Source organism: Tyto alba, unplaced genomic scaffold, assembly GCF_018691265.1.
Source record: "Tyto alba isolate M040663 unplaced genomic scaffold, T.alba_DEE_v4.0 Super-Scaffold_48, whole genome shotgun sequence".
Lineage (NCBI taxonomy): Eukaryota > Metazoa > Chordata > Aves > Strigiformes > Tytonidae > Tyto > Tyto alba.
This window is the reverse complement of record NW_024881324.1, coordinates 3,967,428-3,990,914: the sequence shown is the minus strand read 5'-3', so window position 1 is coordinate 3,990,914 and position 23,487 is coordinate 3,967,428. Positions and strand designations below refer to the sequence as shown.

Sequence of the window (23,487 nt, the reverse complement as noted above, 5' to 3'; positions counted from 1 at the left end):
GGAAGTGTCTGGCAGTTCATAAACTTCATCATTCAGAACGAAACTGACCTCATAAAATACTGTGATAAATTCCAGTGTTCTAAGTTGAACAACAACAACAAAAAAAAAGTGATTTGCACGCAGATACTTGGCTGCATTGATGTGTAATGACACAAAATTCCCTTATCCTGCTTTTGTTTAACATTTGTCAGAGAAGGAGGTCACTACAGCAAACTAAATAATCCCAATCTAATTCTTGAACACAAATTTTTACAAAACTATTCCTTTTAACATGAATGGAATTTTTTAAGTCCAAGTTTTTTTTTGAAAACATCCAGTTGAAGGGTGACCCAACCTACACACAGTCACCCCCATACATGATCACCATGTATTTAAATTTTATCTTGGTTTACCATATTTCTTGGATTAGACATAAGAAAGTGCTGTGCAACATGTGCTGGCAACAGGTTGAAGAGAATTCTTTTATTATCCAACTTGACTCTCTCCATATCATCTCTCTCTTCTTCTGCCTGTGGAGATAGAGGAAAAGAAAAAACTTTACAAAAAACAAAAAATCTGCTGAAGCCATCAAACAGCTTCTATTAATTCATCATTTGAAATTAAACTGAGCAAAATAATTCTTGAAAAGTAGAGTGGGAACAGTTCTCTTATACCATGCTTCTACACTGGGGCAAAATTCCTTTAAGTCTTCAGTAATTCAATCTAAAGTCTCTGGGCTGATGACTACTTTCAGGGCTTGATCAGCTAAGTGTATTAGTGTCTTCTGTAGTTCTCCGTTCTTTTAAAAAGGCCCTTGATATTTTTACAGATTAAAAAACTAGAATAATCCCACTTAAACCACATTGGCCTTGGAGGCCAATTACTTCCCAGATAGGAGGAGAGAGTGACAGCAGTTTAATCCACTTTTCAAAAAAGAGAAGCCTGGAGAATTGCTAGTGTTTAAAACAAACCTACATCATTTTGCAGTAAAATGGAATCAGACCCGGTAAGACAGTAACTTCAACAGAAAAAAAGGTTTTAAAATTGAACATCTTTAAGAATGATACGCAATTAAATAAAAATATTTTAATATAAAAAATAAATTGCATTTATAGAGGTGGCTTTAACTACTCTGTTTTTTGTCATGAACACATATATAGTTCCTACACACAGAGATTTCTGTGCACAACAGCAACAGAAATTCTATCATTCATGTGAATGACAGCATTCAGGAAGAGTGCCCAGGAGCTAACACAGCTGAGCTCCTTAACCCAAGACACTGGTATCTTATTACAGGTGTCTTGCCTCCCAGGAATTAGTGGCAGTCAAGCATTAGGAAACAATTCTAGAAATCAGACTCCTTACAGGAAAAATACTGTACATCTAGAGATCTTATTTGGGACTCTTAGGTTTCCAAATTCCAGCCTAGTCCATTGTACTCTTCAGCAAAATTACTTCTCTAGAATTTGTTCCTTGTTGTTAAAGTGACTTTTGGCCTCACATTATGATTTCAATTAGAAAATAATTGATCAGCACCATATAACTAATCTCATATAAATCACAGCTTATTCTTTGCTCTTCAATCATACTCATAGACCTGTAACACAAACCTTCTGCTATGATCCCAGTATGTTTTTTTTCATCTAGTTACAGTCAGCAGAAAACTGGAAAGTAAATTCTCAGGCATTGTTGAGAATCTACAATCACATAAAGCACTGAAGAACCAGCTCTAATCTTTGTTGGTATCCTGTTTTCTATCTAGAATTTGCTATCCTGATCTGTCACAAAGTCCACATACTTTTCTCACTATCCATTCCTGTCTAAGTAGGAGGAAACCCGTCACCTCTTGCCTTTGTATAGTCTTATAATATTCTTTTAATGCAATTTTTTTTTTTTTTTTTTTTTTCCAGGAAGCTAATTTGTGCTTTCCATAATTTCCTTGCTGTTTACTTCTGTATTCGTCAATTTCTTTGCAAGTTAAAAGAATGCTGAAAGAGAACTTGTTTTATAAACATAACATCTTCAGGAAACATTCTTTTTTGAAATAAATTCTCAGCTTCTTTGGATTGTGTAATAAGAATCAGAATTCACTCCAGAGCTGAAATATCAGTAAATAAACGGCCGTTAAGCTCTGCAAGAAATATACCTGAAATTTTTATTCTAAGCAAGTATTTATTTCCTTTTTGTGAGCTGTTCTCCCGACACTTTTTGCTGTTTAGATTTCATATGCTGTTTTCTTAAAATATACTTTCGCTATTTTGGTGGTATAATTCTTTCTTATTGTTGTCTATAAACATGTGTAATGGCCTCTTGTGTTGTGTCTGACTGTTGGAATTTAAATATTCTAATAGTAAAAATAAAAAGCTTTTTCCAGCTGAAAATTCAAACCAAGGTTACAACTCTGTTTTACATCATACTGGAATATGGGAAATTTTATTCTGATGACCGGAAAGAGATTTGCAAACTGAACTCATGCTCTGAATAAAAAAATCCATTTGGGACTTGCTTATCCAATTCCTCTATTTTTTGAATATGAATTTTTTTCCTACTTTCTTCTTAGGAACACTTAAGGTTCTTAGTTAAGCTCCCAATACAATATGGGGCGGCATAGCAGCCTAAAGAACAATACACCTTTGGGCCAAGGCGTAGAGATTTCTGGACAAGTCAATGTAGTCAAGCAAGGGCAGGTAAGTGGAGTAATCAGTTTGATGCGTTGCATGGATACTGATGTTGCTCAATCACTGGCAGCTACTGTTCATTTCTGATCTTGAAACGTGATCAGATTCCTCTGCCTTGCCTAGTCATTGACCACAGCATTCATTTTGGAAGACATGATTGAGAAGGTTCATCAGCAATATGATGTGTTTCCTACCACTGCATATGATTCATATCAAAGATTTCAGAGAAAGCCACGGCACAAGAACAAAGCTGCCAGAACTGAAGCAGATGCTTGTGACCTTGGTCATGTTGCTAGACTTCTGACCAGCCTTTGATGCACAGAAATAAAAGACAATTCTAATATAGCAACATAAAATGAATGAGAAAGGACAGGCTATCCTATTGGTTTTCTGGTTATTTCCTTCTGATGGAACTTTAAGGCATGTGATTGCTTTTCTCCTCCTTTCTGTCTTGCTTCAATAGAGTCACGAAGCTACTGGGAGAGAAATGCCAGTGCCACTACTGTGTGTGTGCAGGTATCGGTGTGACAATGTTCACAATGATGGGACCACAGCTGTGACTAAGAGGCTGAGAACTGAGCTCTTCAGTGGAGAGCTAGTGGCTCAAACCAAACCACCAAAGTCATGAGTGAAGGGGTGGCAAAAATCTGTAAGAGCAGGGAAGGGCACCAAGGATGTTGCCATTTGATAAGAAACACGGTAGAATGTTTAATTTCCAACACACCTAGCAAGTGTCTCTTCTCGTCTTCAGATGCAAAGCTGTTAACTACAATTTTGACTCTGAGAAGCTTCAGTTGCCAGAAATGAGAAGAAAGCCACTAAGGTTATGCAAGGCCCTTGAATCGTACCATGGTGGGTAAGGGTAGCAAACACTAAATAGAGAGAAATTATGCAAAGAGCAGAACAAGGAGAAAGTAGGCCAAGTGCCCTTAGCTTTTTGTGCCCTGACCTATTTCAGGTCAGGCACTTCCTAGCCAACAGGGATCCTCTCTCCCTGTGGTTCAGGAAGATGTTTGCCTATGTGGACCAATGCAGTGCCATGAAGAATAAGTTGCATTAGTCTGACCTAGCCCCAGCCCCAGAAGCATGGAATTAGCCTAGCACTCCTTCTAAGCTACTTAGTCATGCTGAAAAGCAAGGAATATTAGCTTAGACCACACACTGGTTAATACTGCTATATTGTTGCTGGTACCCTCGCCAGAGTCTCTGCACAGACTGCACTTACACCATCCAGACATACCCAATGTCTCACATCTTGCCTTTATTAAAGTGATCTTCTAGGAATACGAACTGAAGTGTACCTTCTCTGCTGCCACTGCATGGCATTTGAGTACCCATCCTCTCGCCCTGCACTGCCTAAGACAGCTCTCATATATGCAACTGCTCAGGAGCTGCCCGGGGAAAGAGGAGAGATCTCCTTGTGTGCCTTGCAAGGGAAGATAAGGAGTGAAGGTGAGGTAAAAAAAAGACACGGTCATGTTCAGCAGTGAGGACTCTAAAACTATCCCATCACACAGCTTTGTGGGTAGGGAAGTAAACCAATTACTGACATTTTCCAGACCTTTTTTCAGCTTCCTGCTTTCTGCCCTTCAGGGGAAGTCAATGAAAACTGTCTTTCCTCCTTGTGACTCATGAACTCCTAGTGCCTCCTCTTTGAGCAGCTGAGATAAAAGGATGTGTAGGCATCACCCTTTCCCAGGCAAAACAGACACCAAGAAGTGAGAAGGAGAACTTTGGGCTGGAGAAAGAAGATTAAAATAGCACAGATTGCAGGTATTTACATTCCTGGTGGAAATATTATCCAGAGAGCTAAATAGTGTCCAAACTGCCGTCTATTTGCCCCTATTACTATTGGTTAATTAAGGAAAGCTGCCAGCATGATATTTATGCAGTAGCTGCAAGCTCAAAAAACAAGGCAGATGACAACTGTGAAAATAAAGGAAGAAAATACATAAGCATGAGCAACATAATTTTTCACATTCTGCTTTTTGCTTATATCTGTGTGGTATTTGTGGCAGCTAGGCAATTTTGCAGAGCTTAACTGTATTTGCAGAGCTGCAGTATTTAAAAGCAGGCTTTGTTTTCACTTCTGACCTGGCCACAAAATTTCAAGTATTCTTTGGTACTATGGCTTTTGACATCAATGTAATTGACAGCTACTCCATTTTACAAAATTACACAGCATCCCACAGTTTTTATAATGCTGGTAACTGGTTACATGTCCTCTGTTCAGGAAGTGGTCTGAGCTCTTGTATCACATGAGCCGTCAGGTGACTGTTTAATAAGCATAAAAAAGCTGTAGCAATGTCAATGACTGAAGAGTTATCACATGAAAATCCACTGTTTCAAGATGCAGCTAAAAAGAAGCTGGGCACTGGTGCTGCAGAAACATAATTTTTGTACCTGAAGGTGGCACTAAGCCCACAGGGAAGAGAACTATGGCTCTGCTTCTACAGGGCCATGTTTTAAGAGGAAGTGCAAGCACACCTGGCAAAACTTGCCTGCCGACTCTAAAATACATATTTCTTACGAGTATCATGGATTAGCACAGACAACTGAATAATATTCTAGTATCCCCTAAAGAATGCAACAGTCAGTCGTATCACTGTATTATTCTTATTTTCCTCCGCTGACAAATCCTGGGTGAGTGAGCAACTCCATTTTTTGGGCAGTTTTAGCTTCTTCATAAATCTGTTGCTTGTATTTATTTGTCCTTTCCTCCTTACCCTCCCCCGCCAGTTTTGCTGAATAATCTGCATAAGCAAAAGTGATTATAAATTAGTAAAATGCTCCTACATTTGCAATCCACAGTTATTGTCATATAAGGCACACAGAATTACGCAACAATGTTATGTAGAAGATTAAATTCTCCTCCCATTGCCTGTTAAAAATCACAACAACAATCAACAGAAATTTTCTGGAACTACTGTGATATTCAGAACGGTTAAATTTGGCACAGAAAAAACCCTAGCAAAATCAACAAGAAGCTATAACACCATGAATGTGTGAACAGTAAGTACAAATATAAATGTTTTAACAACTTATCATCAACCAGAAAAATGTTTTTTTTTCCACATGATGTACATAAATCATACTGTATTATCTCCATTCTGATTACGTAACCCAAATGCACAGAAATTAGATTAACTTTTCTTGAAACTGTATCATTTTTCTAAATCAGTTTTTCTTGTCTGAAATCTACTCTTCCTCAAAACACATTTTTTTCCTGATGTGGCAGACAGAATCTATGGAGATGGGTTTTCCTCAGACCTCAGGATAGACCACTGAGCATCCACATATATATTCTTATTAGTAACGGTATTATTTGCAGGATACTTTCAGTGTTTAAAATATCATTTAGTTAGTACAAGACTGTTTGTTGTTCATGATGAAGTAAATGAAAATATCTGTGAAATCCTTTTTATTGCAGCTTATGCCACAGCTGGTTTTATTCATCTGGGAGCGTTTTTACAGGATTAGCCCCACAATGAGCCTTACTAACAGTATGCAAACAAACTGCTTACGGCTTTCAAAATAGCCCTTGAGTCTGCAGTTCTCCCAGTTGCAAGCTAACAGTTGAGAAGCTTCCTAAAAATACATGTTGTACCATCTTAGCACATCTTTCAGATGGCAGCAGCTGGCTACCGGGAGCAGTGAGTTTCCAGCTCTAGCAGTGGTTCATGCAATTCAGTGTCTGCACAAAGAACCAGCATACTCACTCTGCAAAACAGAAGAAAATCTCCGCAGTCCCCTGTGCACTAAGTCAATGGTGTTTCTCAAACTCCTGCTACCAAGAACGTAACCAAGTTAAGCCAATGTGGTTGAATGGTAAGTAGCACTGGGGCTGTAGCGAAACGCGACCAAGAACACTGTTTAACCATATACAGGGCTCCTGCAGTCCAGCAGTTAGAGAAAACTGTCACTCAGAAAGGTGGGTTTTACCCTTGTCTGCTCTTAAAGATTGTTAAACAATTAGTAGCTTGGAGTTTGTTAACTACTCAAAGGCAGTTTTAACATATAGATATTTCCAACCAACAGTCTTCCTAGAGCTTTTAATACTCAGATTTTTACTACGCCAAAGAGCCTAATAAGTACAAAGATAATGTTTGTTTGTTTGTTTGTTTGTTTGTTTGTTTGTTTTTTCCATTTGAATAGGTAAGCACCGTAAGCACTTCTGTAGCACCCATCACAATGGTACTTCTGCATGTTATGTTAATTAGCCCTTGTATTCAATATCATTTACAACCCATACACAGAGCGGAAAATGGGACAACCTTCCTCACAGCCTGTTATCCACTATTATTTATTGTCAGGCAATAGATCTTCCATGTGGGATCGAGAAGAACAAGGGTATATGCCCTGATCATCAAAGAGACCAAGCATCTACCCAGCATACTGATTTCAAAGAATGGTAGCTATATTGATCCCTGATTTCTGAATTTTCTACTTACACTGATTTTTTTTCCTTTCTGCAAATCTCACAGACAAGATGATACCACATAGATGCTACCTGATTTGCAATTGAAAAGATCTGAAAATGGCATTTGATCTTCTCAGATCAAGAGCACTTTTTGAAATGTACCTAGGCATCCATATCTCTTAACTCCCCTTATTGTCCTTTGGAGTAAGTGCACAATGGTCTTAACAATAGTGGTAGATGACTAAGTACTGTAAAACCTAGTCCCAAGAAAACAGAAAAAGTTTGTATTTCTTCCTTCACTCTTGTCCAGTTCTGGTCTTTCAGAAGGCAAGCATCCCATTAGTTTTCTGTACTTGAATTTTAAAAACTAATTAAGAATCTTTAAGCAGTACGTTCCTTAGGGTTGCACAATTCACCGTGCAAGTCCTAGTAGCTGGAATGATGAAAAGCATGTAAGATGCTGGAACTCAATCTTGACGGGTTTAAAGGCCACAGGATAACAAAACAGTATCTCCCCTCTTGCTACTCTTTTTCATGGTTAGGAATAACATACAGGTGGTCTCGTATTCATGGATCAGATGGCACTTCCACACCTCCACCATGTGCCAATCTATATAAAGGTAACTGCTATACAGATAATCATGTGCTGATCTGTGTTTCAAAGTCAGGGGATTTTTTTTTTTTTCCACCTGAAAACTGTATTTGGCACCACAGCAAGCGGAAACTATTATCAGTTTGCCCAAAACAAACTCCTGACAGTGTCATGCACAGCACCTATCAATACTGCAGGTCAGAGGACAAAAATTAAATGAAGTGATCACACGTTGTTGACTCAGTTAAACAGCACAGAGTTCACAGAAATTATAGAACAAGATAAACTTAAATCGTAAAGGAGGTGGACATAGTCTTGGACATCAAGACAAACAAAAAATCCTAACAGAGCTTAAATGTTAGATAGAAAATAATAGAGCTAAGCCATTCCTGATTTCTCCATTCTAGGTAACACAGTAGATCCAGGGATGCGTTTAACCCATGTGTTCCAGTCTTGATCTCACACGTAAAAGCAAGCACTGTGACGATTTATACAGTCCTCTTAACAACACAGTTAACAGGGTTTAGGTGAGAATATAACGGGACCTCTATGAACTACAAGAGTGTAAGGTTTATCGTAAAGGCAACTTCCAAATTCCACCAAAACAAACTTACATCTTCTTAAACTTTCTCCTTATCTCGGGGGCCAGTGTGAAACACTTTGGAGGTGGGAATAGGACTGCTGAGAGGCCTGACAGGAGATAGACATTTCCTAATGTCCCTGCTTGTTTCTATGTGTTTTGCTGTGATTATGATAGTTAGAAAATATATTTAAAAAAAAAAAAAAGTCCATGTACTTGGTTTCTAAATAAATTTCTGATCTTCCTTTGGGAAAGAGTTTCATAGTTTCGTTGCATGATATGGATGCAAGTATTTCCTTTTTTCAGTTTTATTTGCTTCTTTTCAGTTTACCTGAACTTCAACCTATTCTCACCCCTTTTTGTATTATAAGATGAAAAAAACCCATGGATTTTATTTCTTTATCTCAAGGTAATATTGCTAACAGTCATTTTCCCATGGTTGAAATTTTCTCCATTCATAATGCATCTTATATATATTACTTCATTAATGATGTAGTGTTATGGAACAACTTGAAACAAAAAACCCACAAACTTCTCCAGTGCAAATGAAGTTTATAGGTCTGTGGAAAGAAAGCTCTAACAATTTTTCTCTGTAAAACTCATCAGACATGAAAAATTTTGAAAGTGTCTTAGTCCAAATAATTTGTTCCTAGAGTAATTGCAAGCCAATTCAAAAAGTCAGACATCATTTTGTGTGCATGGAAACTAGAAAGAAAAGTCCTACGACTGACCTGCACAGCCCAGAGGTAGTCCAGACGCAGCTTCAAGTCCACCTGTCTGGAATGCAGTGCCAGAGCACAAGAAAATAGCAAAATGGCTAGTATTGGTTCATAGCCACGCATATAAAAGGAGCCACCCCTTAAAAATAAAAAGAAAGTAAATGAGTTATTCCAGTTTTTCTAATATGTAACACTGCATATTTTTAATATCAGATCTTTAGTTTAGAACACGTGGGTACCCTCTAATCACTAACCTTTTCTGAAGAGGTTCATACAGGCAGGGAGATGGTTGACAATAAATCTGATCACGGCATCACACAACATTCAACTTCTTGAGGATTTTATAACATTATACATCATTGTAATGTGTGTGCAGGCTTTTAATTAGGAAATATAAAACCACTCAAAATCTCAAAAGCTTAAATGAAATTTGAATTGAGGGCTGCTGAAATATGGAAGTGAAGTTTTTAACTTTGTTTTTCTATTTCATATTATAATTAGACTGCAGTGTGTTCAGCTGAGGTATGTTAGCATAAAAAAAATGGGGCAACAGTTGATAGTTCCCAAAAGCTGATCTCCTGTTGATGGATATTACTAGACTCTACAGTTGCTGGGAAGAGGGTGGCTTAACGGTCTGCTGAGTATATCGCCCTAAGCAGCACTGAATGCTAGAGGACAATTCACAGATGAGTAGTCAATGTTCTGACTATCTGTACAGAAATACCCATTGCTTTAACTTTGCAAGATACCTACCCCACTGCTTTTCTGTAACCACTGAGTTCCAGAATAACTATGTACAAAATTGTAACAAAAAGCAGGAGAATCATTTTTGGCAAGGAAGATACACGTAGAAATATTGCCAAGGTGAGAGTTCCCACTACACAGGAAAGGAAAGCATAGTGGGCTGTGTCACATGGAAGTTCATTCATTGTTTTATTTGTTCCACCAGGAGAAATGATAACTATTGAACTGCTGGAATTGGTATTCCAAACCCAAGGCATACAGCCAACCTAGAAGAGACAGGAGAGGCAAGAAGGGGAGAAAGTTAAATATGAAATAAACAGAAATGCAGCTGCTGTGGGGGCTGACTGTAGTTCATTTCTAACTGGGAAAATATGGCCGTGGAGTTCCCATCCAGCTCATTGCTCTAATAAAATCTCTCTCCCTTTCCTGTAATGCTTTACTCAGTTTTAGGTGGAGACACACTTTTTTCATTAGATACCAGTAAGCCCAAACAATTAAAGTCTGGGCTTAGTTGAATAGTTTCCCTCTCAGTGCTCAAAACCAAGAGATTCTGAAGCCATTATATTCCTGCAAAATTAAGGAACTTCAGTAAAAATTTTATGTGGCCATGCAGATGAGAAATATTCTTAAACAATCACAGAAAGAAATGTGCTTGTTTTATTGACTATGTAAATTGTATCAAATTCAATTAATCAAATATAAAATAAAATGTATTTTAATCTTTCACTGAAAAGCTAACCATGAATAATATATTTTCTCCACCTCAGAGCTACTTCTGTTATCACATATGATTCAAATATAAGGCCTCATCTTTAATTATCCCTGCCATTTCAGTTATCCAAGGAGATCCATTTCCTCCTCAGACTGGGAAATAAAAAAAATGTTTTAGTGCATTTATTATGGGAAATTTGAGGAAATTTAACCTGCTTCTTCCCAAGGCAATGTCATGTACACATCTCAGAGCTGTTACCCAAGGAAGGGAGGATTTTCTGGCAAATAGTCCAAGTCCCTAGAGCTCCAGTTTTAATTGCACTCCAACCTTCACCCCTTGCAAAGGCAGAGGATAAGAGTTAGCATAAAGGGAGTGAGTGGGATGGTAATGTGAAATTGATTTTAACAGGCAGTGCTGCATAAGCCCTGCCCTGTACTTAAGCTTCCCTTTTGAAGTGTTATTAGACCTTTTCATTTTATCCTAATCACTGATAATGAAATTTTATAGCATGCTGTAAAATAACTGACAACCTGAAAGGTGATTAAGCAATATATTTTACAGGGGGTTGTAGTCATTTAAAAAGATGAGACATAACAGATAAAATGTGAGTTAAACTCATAACGGCTAACATTATGAAATGAGATGAGAAAGAGTGTAGTGAAAACTCTATTTAATGTGATTTTGTTCAATAGCCTTAAAAATACTGTTCTTACTAAACTCATCTGAAAACACAGGCATGCATGAGGGCTTCATAAATGATGTGCAATCCATGCAGGAAAACACCATCTGCTCTACAAGAGTGAAACCTCAACACATAGCTCTTCTAATAGTTGTGAATTCTGGAGGCATTACTTTGCAGGAACTAATAATTTCTGTTGATTAAACATTTCTCCCAAGCATTTAAATGGTTAAAGGCTATTTTTGCTTCAGTATAGGATAAAGTTATATTTGTGACCTATTCAAAGTTGTAACTGAATGATCACTGCCTTGTTGGAGGCCAGAACTTCCGAATTCTAATCTGCCTTCTTCCACCAATGTTCAGCGTTGCCTTAGGCCTGGTGATGTCTGTTACTCATTCTCACTGTCTTTAAGTGGTAACAGTGATACTTTTTTTCATTTGGTCAGAGTAAGTGCCAGATCTATGGGGGGCTGATCCACAAAGGTTCCAGCTGTCATAACACTAATCTCAATCCCGAAGTCAGATACACAGAATTTGCAGAGATGCTAGCGAGCCTGGAGGCACTGCACATCTCAATGCATTTTGGGCTTATATGCACCTAAGGAGCCACCTATGCCTGTGTGCTATTAGGGCCGTGTGTTACTCACACAGCTGACGTTCAGGAATTCCCAGAAAGGTCTGAACATCAGTAATTCTTGTACCTCTCAGGACATTGGAATTCGCAGACAAGGGATCCTCTGCCCATTCAGTTCATGGAGATCAGCTTGGTAGATGTTCTCAGGGCAGGTCCAAGGACGAGTGAATACACAAAATACAAAATAAGGGGCTTTGCACCTCAGTTAGCACTGTGAATTGCTCATGAAATTACTGTCTTCTGGTAAGAATACACTGTCTAAATCCTGCAGAGAGGCACGATTTGAGACATCTGCCTCCTCAGCATTTCCAATTGTGTTTAGCATGCTATTTTTGTGTGGATTCCTTCCTTTGGGTACCCTAACATGTTTAATTCATTAGCACTAGGAGCCAAAATGCTGAAATTGAGTGCTAGGAATTTGACAAGTCAACAAAATGCCAAATACTTAGGTGGAAGTTTAAATCCCATTTGACATTCAAGTCCACCATGAAGAACAAGCTGCTGTTCTACAGTAAAAGAAGCTCAATTTTCAGAAGTATTGAGCAAGTTTCCTTCATACAAGAGAAGCTTCAAAGACATCAGGTGTGAATGGATCATATAAGTAGCACAGTGTAAGCACCTCTTCTTGTTATGCAATAGTGTCCGTATTTTAAGATCTCGTTTTCTTTTCTGATCTGCCTGAGCTAAAAATATCCCCCTGTTATTACACAGACATATGTTCTGTAAGTTGCCACATAGAAATAAGTAATGTTGCTTGATGTCTTGCCTTGTCTGTCACAACATATTAGCCACTGAACTAGTAAGCATGCTGAACATTTAAAATTAGTTTTCCCATAAAGTACATGACATCATCAGACTCTGTGATACTAAGAACTGACATAAAAATTTCCACAGGTGTTGACTAAGTATTATCTGTGTAATTTGCTGATAGCTTTGCCATTCCTAATTCAATACCCTGACTCAGGGCAGTGGAAGTTCAAAATACAGCAAAGTGCTTTAATTTTGAAGAAACATGCTCTGAAAGTATGAATAATAAAAGCAATAGGAATTCACCAGATGAGAATATGGTATGTGTTTAACAGATCCGTACCAGGCTGTTCTTTAAACAGAATGCTAAATTGATGCTTTATATAAATACTCACCACACATCCTTGAGCCACGGAGTATATTAAGATCACAATAAAAATACACAAAATGGTACGAATTTGTATTGTCAGGCACCCTGGAAAACACTAAAGAAGAAAAAAAAATTAAAGATTTAAAAATATTTTTTAAAGTGCGCTTGTTATTATTTAGTAGTCTATGAAAAGAAGTGAATGAGGGATACGGAAATTTTGCCTGCACTGCAAATGAAGAAACAAGCACACAATTATTATTGTGTACATGCGTTTTAATGGTAATTCCATTTTGGGGGTTAATAAATATGAAATTATTATTACTATACATTATTTCTCACCGTAACTAACAGTCTTCAAAAGATTAGTAGGGTGTTTGCTCATAATGCAAATAATAAATTAGGACGGCATTTGATTTTATTCTCATGGGGAAAATACCCAAAGCATCTTTTGCCTTGCAAATTATCCGCTACAAATAATGATCCAAGAGAACATACTGTGGAAGCATAGTATTTTGGAGTGGTATTTGTGTCTTCTGCTATAATAGTCACGTTAAATGCCAGGGTAGTTTTCATTATCAAGACTCATTAAAAATATTGAATTTGTCAGAACAGAAAGAATAGTAGAGAACAAAAATGTCTGATATAATGGAGTCTTGTAAATCTCTTGCTCATATCCATTTTTAGCCTCATTCCATCAATGCGAAGTGTGAAGTGCTTGCTGCTGTCAGCATATATGAAGCCAGTGACAGAAGGTGTGAGAGTGAGGATAAGTCTGTCAGGCTCTAGTAGTTATGCTTGTTCCAGCCATACTGACCTACTCTGGTTTCAGTAAAAGCTGATTTCTTTCTTTTCCCCTTTCATTATGAATGTTTGAGGCATCTATTATCTACTGGATCCACGATATGTATTTCAGACCACAGGACTTCTTCCAGTGACCTCAAGGGGCAAGAATCAACTCCAGGAAAGAGTCAGATTTAAAGTGAGAACAATCCTGTGTCCCTTAAAAGGGGGGTGCTCAGATTTATCAAGGCTGGATTTGACTTAAGATCAAATGGAGCAAGCAAACACCTAAGTTTTGGATGAAAGTCACTAGTCACAAACATCAAATGCATAGCTTCCAGCAGGAAGCAGAGTACCCACAGAGAGGGGCTTCTGTGTCCCTGGCAGAACAGAAATCATGTATTGAAACTCCTCCCCTTCCTTTCACATATGCAGAGATATTTCCCCTGTATGTGTGACCATGAATTAAAAATTTGAGATTGTTACACGTGAATCATCTTCATCTGGACTGTGAGACATGAGAATACAGCAATTACAGAAAAAATAACCCACGTGTGATCTGCAAATACATTCTGGCTTCAGTATGGATTAAGTCGATGTCAATGTAGGTTGGGAACAACCAACATAATTTCATTAGTAGATTTATATACGCATACTATGGACCTGAGTTAACTGGCTTTTCCAGAAACCAGTTTAACTATTAGTCAGCATCAGTAAAATATATTGGGATACCTGAGGTATATCACTTTTAATAAAACAGTGAGCATATTGTAGAACAAAAACCTTGAATTGTAAGGATCTCACATTGACAAGCTGTGTCTCAAGGAAGGGGATACAGCAGTGTCCAAAATTACACTATGAAAAAGAGATAGACTATTTCTGCATTTATTCATCACTATTGTACAGTTCAGGTTGGAAGGTACCTCAAGGGGCCCAAAAGTACTGTCTGCCTTGACCCCCTGAACCATTTTTGCAGAGCTGGTCAGTCCCCAGCCTGTGTCATTGCAAGGGGTTCTCCCTTCTCAGGGCCTGGACAGTGCATTTATCCGTGCTGGAGGTCATAAGATTTCTGCTAGCCCATTCTGCCAACCTATCTAGGTCCCCCTCAGTGGTCATCCTGCCAGTGTGTTGGCTGTACCCCAGAATTGGAGCCACCTGAAAACCCGACATGAGTATATACCACATCCTTCTCCAAGTCATTGTTAAAAATGTTTAACAGGACAGGTCTCAGGATAAACTCCTGTGGTTTATCCCACTTATTATCTGCTTCCAGGTAGAGTATGACCATTAACTGCTATGCTCTGAATGTAATCATCCAGGTGGTTTATTACTTATGAAGTTGTCCACCTAACTAGGTCAAAATCCTATGCACATATGAGGTGGAGCATGTGTGTTTTTATCCATATAAATAAAATACAAAATAATATTTTTTTTCTGAAGGAAATATATATATTTCATTAATTCAGTTTGCAATCAAATAAGTTATCTAGTGCTAGTTAAAGAGAGAATCCCCATAGTTCAAAGACAATGCTGACATTAGTAGTGTTACTAGTGACAAAGCAAAATGCAGATTCGAAGACAATGTGTCCTGACACATTGCGCAGACATTTTTTTTTGTGTGTTGTACATATATGTTGGCTTCATATTCCAAAGGACAAACAAAGCATAGGGTTAAAAAGGAAAATAAACCTTTAAAGGATAAGATATGAGACATATCTGAATCAAAACTCTGACTGACACAAGATTTATACTTCTGACTTTTGGTCATTCTAAGATTGAATCTGATCTTTTCCGACAGCATAGAATTTTGGGCTTAATTTTCTTTGTTTTCTTTTATTTGTGGAATGTGTATTAACTAAATAAGTACTGTCAGATACTCAAAATTCTAGGTAACTGGTACAATAAAGCATTTTTATACTGGTTTTATGAGTGAGGCATTTGATGTTAAAGCATGGAGAAATTGAGTCATATGTCCAGTGTAAAATAGCCAATGAAGTGCCAGAAGACTGATTAAAATAGGGGAATGATCAGTTTAAAGTTCTATATTCATTCTACATAGCATAGTCATTATCTTTTATCTATTATATAAGACAAATTTTCACCACAAAATTTCAAATGGCAATATTCTGAGTTTTTATATTTCTTTACTATTCTAATTCTGGAATGGATCTTTTAAGGTACTGAATCTCCTGAGGAACCTGGAAAAATTAAAATTCTGTTTATTGCCGAAACAGTTGGAACAAACCTTAAGTTTGCACTAGCCCAGGGAAATGGCATAAAGAAGAGTAATTTCCTACAAACTTCATCTATGTTTCTACCATCCATAGACAGAACAACAGATGATAAACTACTGTGCTTTTCTGAAATGAAAGAGATCATCAGAATTACTCCCGAATAATTGCATAAATTTATAAAGGTCTGCTCTGTACCAGATACTCTGCTAATATACTATTTACATTTCCATTAAAACAATTACTTTCCTCCTGCCAAAGGGCATTTTTTCTTAGCTAAAAATTAGTGTGTATGCTAGTCAGCAAAGCTGATTAACTGTGTAGGTGTTTTCTCCTGATATTTTCTGAAAAGTGTAAATTTAGATTAAGCCACTAAAAGTTTATTTCATCAGAAAATTAGTCCGTAGATGCTTTATTCTGATCTGGCAGGCCTAGTTCTCTCCTACAACAACCAAATGTCCTTCTGCATCATTACTGTTGTGAAAATGTAATGCAGGAGAATTAATCATTACTAAAGGTTTTGAAAAGGCCAAGGGTTGCGTGTGCAAAACATCGTGCTTTACCATCAAAACAGCTGCTGTTTGGGCAGGAAATCTTTTGAAAACAGAGGGGAAGTTAGCAGGACTTTACACCCAGATACCAGTTGGAATGGAAGGGAGAACAATGTGCTCTGTAGTCCGAAAAGTCAGGTTAAAGCTGCTGTTTATCTGAACACTGGAATTATTCAGTAGCTCATGGCAGGTGCTCAGGGAAGACGTAGAAAAAATGACAAAAAGCATAGCATTAATGGCACTGAATGCTACACTGCTGTAACAATTACTCATGCAAAAAGTCTATTTTCAGGTGAACCATCTTTGTTTTCAAAGTGCCTAATACATTCCTTAGCAATGAACTTGAAAAGCATATAGATTTCAGACTCTATGAATCTGTGAATCATGCACTGATGGCTTCATATTCCAAAGGACAAACAAAGCATAGCCACCAAAAGGAAGAATAGTCATAAAATCTTAAATCACTTACTTGTACTCGTGTGACATGTAGGTACATAATACAAGCCACTAGGAAGCATATGCAGAACACCAGAAGAACAAGAACTACGGTACTCCTAGAATCAAAACACAATGGAAGTAAAGCAATGCAACTTGATAAGACATGAGAACAAACGGAACAGGGATCATTCCTAAATGGTATTTTGGATGAATGATGGAAGATCTTCCCCTCACCCTTGCTGTAATACTAACTGTCACAGAGGAAATTTCACAGTGAAATGCACTGCTCTCAAGAACGAGAAATCAGTAAACACTCTTGTATATGGCGCCCACTCTGACCTCAGCAAGGAGATCAAAGCACCTCAAAAATTCAGTTGTATGATGTGTCAGGAGAGACACTTTCTAATTGTAGGCTAATGCAGAATATTCAGCATGATGACTCTTATAAGTGGAACCCAATAACTTGACCTTGGCAGCTGTGTAACAGTTACCAGATGCTTCTCCTTTCTAATCTCTCAAAGATTCAGAAATCAGAGGTCAGTCAACTCAGTCACTTATCAAGTCAAATAAAATCAGGCTAGACTGTGATCCCTTCTTCTAATGAAGCAGAACAACTCCTTGACTCTTCCTCAATGGTTAGAAAAATCTTAGGTTTCACAAAGATGTTGCCATAATTCTTTTAATTCTTAATCTTCCCTCTCCTGATCTTTCAAAATAGGCTTGCTCTTCATGAGGAGTGCAGACCAAGCATTTCCCTCTTCCAGAAAACCTGTGTTATTGGAACAGTACCTTACGGATGTAAGCAAGCTGGCAAAAATTAGTCCACAAGTTCTGGTGCTCTGATTTATGCTCAGGGACAGCCTGGCCCCAAGCCAACCATGGAACCAGGGCTGTATGACAGCAGCATAACATGATCTTCACACCTTCTTTTCTAGCCTTGTGAGTACAACCCAGCTAGTCCAGAAGATGTGAGCCACAGCTGAAGGCATATATGTATCTTTGCCTTTGATCATCACTGGAGAAAGATTGCTTATATGGGGTTTCTAATAGCAGAAGAGCGCAATTCTACTGCTGTTGAATTTCTCAGTATTTGGCTTTGATTTCAAATTCATGTAACAATTCCCACCACTACAGAAACAGGGAAAATTCTGTGGTGTAGTATCTGTATCCAGAATGGGGAGGTGACATTAGATGCTGTCAGTGTGGATGCTGAATACAAGTATTAATAGACAGCAGGCTCTCCTGTGCTTTTAGAGAATTGGCTTATATTCAGGATGGTAGCCTGCTAGGAAAAAATGCAGGGGACATGATTGAAACAGTGTCTTTTAAGGCAGCAACAGCCAACAACTGACACCAGTGCTGAGTGGGACCCCGACAGAGATTTGGGTTGGCACCAGTAACAAAGGGCTACCTTGTTATTTAAAAATAAAGCCAGCATAAGACATCAGAAAGGTTCATCATCAGGAACTTTAGCGGTTATGCTTCATGTGTACCTCCATAATTGGACAGCTTAGGTTGACAGGAACATATCCTTACTTTCACCAACTCCATCTGGGGATATAAAATATGTCTTTAGCTGAGAAGCTGTTTTGATCAGATGATCATAGGCATTGTGAGAATGTCAAGCCCATTGCTTTCTGTGTACTTATGCAGCAAATGGCTTTCTTAACAACATTTTCTTGACTCCAGATTTTGAATCTCCTCCTTGGAATATTGTGATACATGTCAAACACTATTATTATCACTTCTCCCATGATAGTAACATATTACATTTCTTCTCTTGGCTTTTGCAGTCTCTTGTCATACTTACAACTACTTTGGCAATCTAAGGAGCAACTTAAAGCTCCACGTTCTGTGGAGAAGGAAAATTTTCCAATACTTCCAAAGTTTTAGTTTAGATCATGGTCGCATCTGTGTTACAGTGAGGGAAAATCCCTAGAAGACTAGTAATTGGGTTATATGAAGCCACCACCAACAGATTCTGGAAGAGAGAAGTTAAGACAATTCAGTGGGAGGCTTTTCTGACTAACCGAGTGATGAACCAGTCCATCTGCATGGCCTTCAGTGGTGATGTTCTGCTGGAACTTGTGTGCCTGTCAGATCAGAGCTCAAACTGAATCTATGTTCAGCTGCTTCTTAAGTGACAGTGCTTTTTGGAAAGGTTACCAACTACTATACCATACGATTCTTGGAAATTCATTCTAATTTCAACTACTCCAATACTCTCTGTCTCTCCTTGTTCAAAATTGCCATGTACTGCAGCTGGGCTTTACATCAGAAGTAGGTGAAAGAGTTCTTAACTATGCTCCAATTAGTCAGCAGAGGTCACTAGTCTGGCACTTAGATTATTTTTGGAAGCGACTTTGAATTCTTCAGATGAAAGTTATTATATAACAAATTATTATCATCATCATCATCATCATCATCATCATCATCGTCGTCGTCGTTGTTGTTGTTGTTGTTTATTGTTGTGTTATTATTATTAATGTAAAAATGGTGTTTCTCAAACTTTCAATTAGAAATAATAGACTATAGGAATATTATTCTGACTGGGGATTTGTGAATAGAAATGACCAGAATTTAAAATGGGATTTGCAAAAGCATTATCCTGTGGCCAGTTCTGTTTCTACTGAAATCATAATATTTAGCAACAACGAGTGAAGCTTATTTTGAATGTTTTGATATTCTCATCTGAAAAAGCTCATTACTAGTTTTTTTTATACTCTGAACACAATTATATCTACTCATTACAACTCCTAGATTTGAAAGTGATGTCTAATTATTTTTTTTATTTAGTAAGAATTCACATATAATTGACAAAATCTGAAGTAATCACTAAATTATATCACTCAACAATACGCATCAGAGACCCTTCAAAATACATCATAGGTATTTGGTTATGTCTGCTTTGGTGCAGCCAAGGTCTGACTGCAACTCTGTGGAAATGGCCAAACTATGCACTAGGCAGTCTGTGCAGTGTTAATATTGGTACCAAACACCTCAATGCATACTATAAATTTGTGTTGAAAAGTTGGATGGATACTTCCGTACTTAGTTCCCATTAAGCTCTGTACAGTTTTATCTATGTTGCTATCAATACCTGAAGTACTTTGTCCAAAGCCAGAACAAATACATTTAGAAAAGCTGAAGAAACACCTTTGTAGTGTAGAAATGCTTTAAATAAGTTTAGCAGATTTCAGTGTTTTTGTCTTCTAAGTGCATCCTTCTACCAAAAAAAGAAAAAAAAAAAAAAAAAAGAAAGAAAAAAAAATAATAATACAAACCAGAAAAAAATTTAGAACAAGAAAGAAATTATTTTAAATAAGATAGCAAAATGTAGCTCCTTTGGACAAAAGGAAGAGGTAACAGTTCAACTGAGGGTATACCAACAGAGAATCTCCTGTTTGAGAAGATATGGGCCTGGGTGCTAATTCCCATTCCAAAGACATTAATGTTTTGACCTGCGCAAAATGCTTAAAGATGTTCCACTTTGAATTATAATGGCTAAAGACCGAAACTTACTGTGGTATTATTAGAAGGTAGACAAGGCCAAATAAGGCAGCTAGAATTAGTGAGAGAACTACAGCACTGGTGAAGTACTCATCCTGAAGCTGGTGGTACTGTTAAAGAAAGGAAGAAATGCAGACAATAAGCATTTTATACATGCCCAGACACCCATGCGTGTCCATTCTCAACAAGAAAGAACTACAACCTAAACCAAAACAAGGCCTTCTTTTGCAAACATACAAATAATCATTGCTTAATTCACATGAAAAGAAGATGAGGCAAGTCTACACAACATTTTCCTTAACAGCCTTCTGTTTCAGCTGCTCCTGTTGGCCTAGCTGTTTAGTTTTCACCCTGTAACTAATCAACTGGGGAGGGGGTCTTTATCAGGGGGTGTAGGAATAGGATGAGGGTTAGTGGTTTTAAACTGAAAGAGGGGAGATTTAGATGAGATCTAAGGCAGAAATCCTTCCCTGTGCGGGGGGTGAGGCGCTGGCCCAGGGTGCCCAGAGCAGCTGTGGCTGCCCCCTCCCTGGAAGGGTTCAGGGCCAGGTTGGACGGGGCTGGGAGCCCCCTGGGCTGGGGGAAGGGGACCCTGCCCGGGGCAGGGGGGGTGGGACTGGATGAGCTTTAAGGTCCCTTCCAACCCAAACCATTCTGTGATTCTGGGAAATTTGGGTTAGGCTCAGACATAAGTTTATCTTTCAGAGGAAAAATGATTCAGCCACTTCGAACCAGAAGGAGGTGGCACTCCCTTCCTCTCCACTTATTTATCACAAAAAAAAATGGCCAAAACTCCCTTGGTGCTGCCTTCAAGGAGTCTTGTCACCTCAGCTGCTCTGGACAGGACACTAATGGGTGGGATGAAGGTAGCTGCTAATGAAAGATACAGACTCAGTTTTGAGCTGTTACTGTCCCCGATTCCACTAAGCCACAGTCCTTACAACAGAACATTTTTCAGGGGTGGAAGGGCACAAGTGTTTTCTCAGAAAGATCCAAATTTCAATCTCATTTACACCAAAAGACTTTCTTATTTTGAAAGAAAATAATTACAAATAAATAATAAAACACTGTGGAAACTTGAAATCAAAGTTGGTGCTTGAGACCTTAAAAAAACTGAATCCAGTGTGGCACACAGCCTTCTGACTTGAAACACTAGTGACATGGAATTTTAGACTACAAGGTGACTTACAGTGGAAAAATAAATGCTACTGCCAAATTAATCCAAAAGCATATAATTTTTGCTTTTTCAAACACATAAACTAAAGGCTTTTATTTTTTTCCAATTAAAAGAATTTGTATTTACAAACAAAACCCATACAAGGTAGGAACAAACATCTCTACTTTGTTAGCCGATATTCATGTTTATAAGTAAGTCCACTGCTTTCAACACAGTCTCTCTGTCATAAGATCACAACCTTGTCCAGAGATTGAAGCATTTTTATATTTTCTAGGATTGATGGGATCAATACTTATCAGGCTACATATGCAGAGGGGAGAATTCTCAAGTCATTAAAGCTTTTCCAGAGCAGATGAGTCAGTAGGCAGCCACATTGCCAGGAGACAGCATTAAACAGGTGGCATGGTCAGGCAGTTTGCAGAGGCAAAAGAAAGGTCAAAACACAAGATGTTTAACTTTATGGGGGAGGACCTTGATAAGTAGAAAGGTACTGATCTTTCTTTTTATCCCCTCCAAGTGCTTCCATGGAAGGTGGAGATAATGTCTCCCTCTTAACTGAGCCACAGTGCAGGGGATTATTTAAAGATAGGAAGTAGAATTTAAATATCGTCTAAAACCAAACAAAACCCCCAATGCTAATTGGCTCATGGTCAGTTAAGTTAGTAAAAATATTTTAAAAACCCCTTACTTTATTTTCACGCTCAATTTGCTTATACTTCAGGGTAATGAAGTTCAAGTCAGCCATCTCAGACTCAGTTTGCCGGGCCTCTATCAAACGGCTGATGTATCTGTTTACTCGAGTTCCTGGAGTGTTGTATACAACATTGGTAGAAAAAGAGGAACGATTCCTGAGTTTTTCAGAGGCTGTCCTTAATGCTCTCCTCTGTAGCACAGATGAAGAAAGAAGCACAGATTTTATTAGCATTGAAATTTTTCATTGCTGTTCATATTATCTCAAGCTCAAGGTCAGGTTGAGGAATTCATTAAGCGGAACAACTACAAAAGACAGAGATCTTATCTCTGTGTGATTGCTATATTTTAAAAACTCCTTAGCTGAAATCCCGATCTAATTAAAATCAATGAGAAAACCCCCACTGCATTCCAGGATTTCAATCCTCTTCTGCAAAAATTCTCTTCACATACTGCCATGACACTTCTCTGCCACTGAGGAAATAATCAGCTTGATCCCAATCAGTATGACTTTACCTAGAAAAATACTTAGATTTTTTTTTCTTGATGGAAGACACAGGGCTTTGGACATCCTGAAGGCAAGATAACCAGGGTCTTCATGATACAAGAGAAGTCTTACTGTCCAAGACTTTCAAGGTAACAATAAATATTTTGAAAAGATAATTTTCCTTAAGCTCTTGCACAGTGACCATATGTACCTTCAGAGGGTCTGAAACCTTAAGTGTTCCTGTCTTTAACTCACCCAAGTGGATATTGGACCTCTTGGATATATCTTAAACACTTGGAGATCCAGAAGGATCAGTCCAATAAATTATCAGAGCTAACCTGTGCCTAACTGAGGTTAATTCCTCCATGGCTACGATAGCACAGTTTACAAGATGATCACTCATTGTCCCTTTCAGTGCAAGGGATTTGTCACAGAGCAAATCTGAAAGGGATTTTAGACAATCAGTCTGACTTTTCACAGAGAACACTCAGAAGATGATGAGCAGCATCTCAGCCACACTGATGGTAGCCTTCACTTCAGGGCACTGTAATCTAAACTATTATGGCTAGATCTGCACTAGTATGACCGACCATGCCCCAGCACACTGAAAGGATCAGGGCCTTCACAAAATACTCTTGTAAATGCATCATCTTTTAAACACAGAGTGAGAAAGATGTGGACCACTCTTGTAAAAGAAAAAGCAGTCACCTAATGGTTAGCATGCTGAGCAGGAAGAAAGAGACATTAATTGAATAACCTTTTCACCTCA

General features: G+C 38.1%; 1 protein-coding gene across 5 annotated transcripts in view; it reads right to left on the bottom strand.

The window, feature by feature from the left end:
• Nucleotides 1-23,487, bottom strand: part of ADCY1 (adenylate cyclase 1) — a 169,239-nt gene that overhangs the window by 17,649 nt on the left and 128,103 nt on the right. For all 5 annotated transcript variants that reach the window (XR_006166890.1, XM_042806792.1, XM_042806793.1 and 2 more), the window contains exons 9-15: nt 22,230-22,424; nt 20,377-20,474; nt 16,886-16,970; nt 12,880-12,969; nt 9,722-9,978; nt 8,981-9,107; nt 393-509 (exon numbers count right to left, since the gene is read on the bottom strand). Coding sequence is in view for 4 of the 5 variants with exons in the window: in XM_042806792.1 (XP_042662726.1) it covers nt 393-509; nt 8,981-9,107; nt 9,722-9,978; nt 12,880-12,969; nt 16,886-16,970; nt 20,377-20,474; nt 22,230-22,424 (969 nt within the window). In the remaining variant the exon portion in view is untranslated. The remainder of the gene's footprint in view (nt 1-392; nt 510-8,980; nt 9,108-9,721; nt 9,979-12,879; nt 12,970-16,885; nt 16,971-20,376; nt 20,475-22,229; nt 22,425-23,487) is intronic.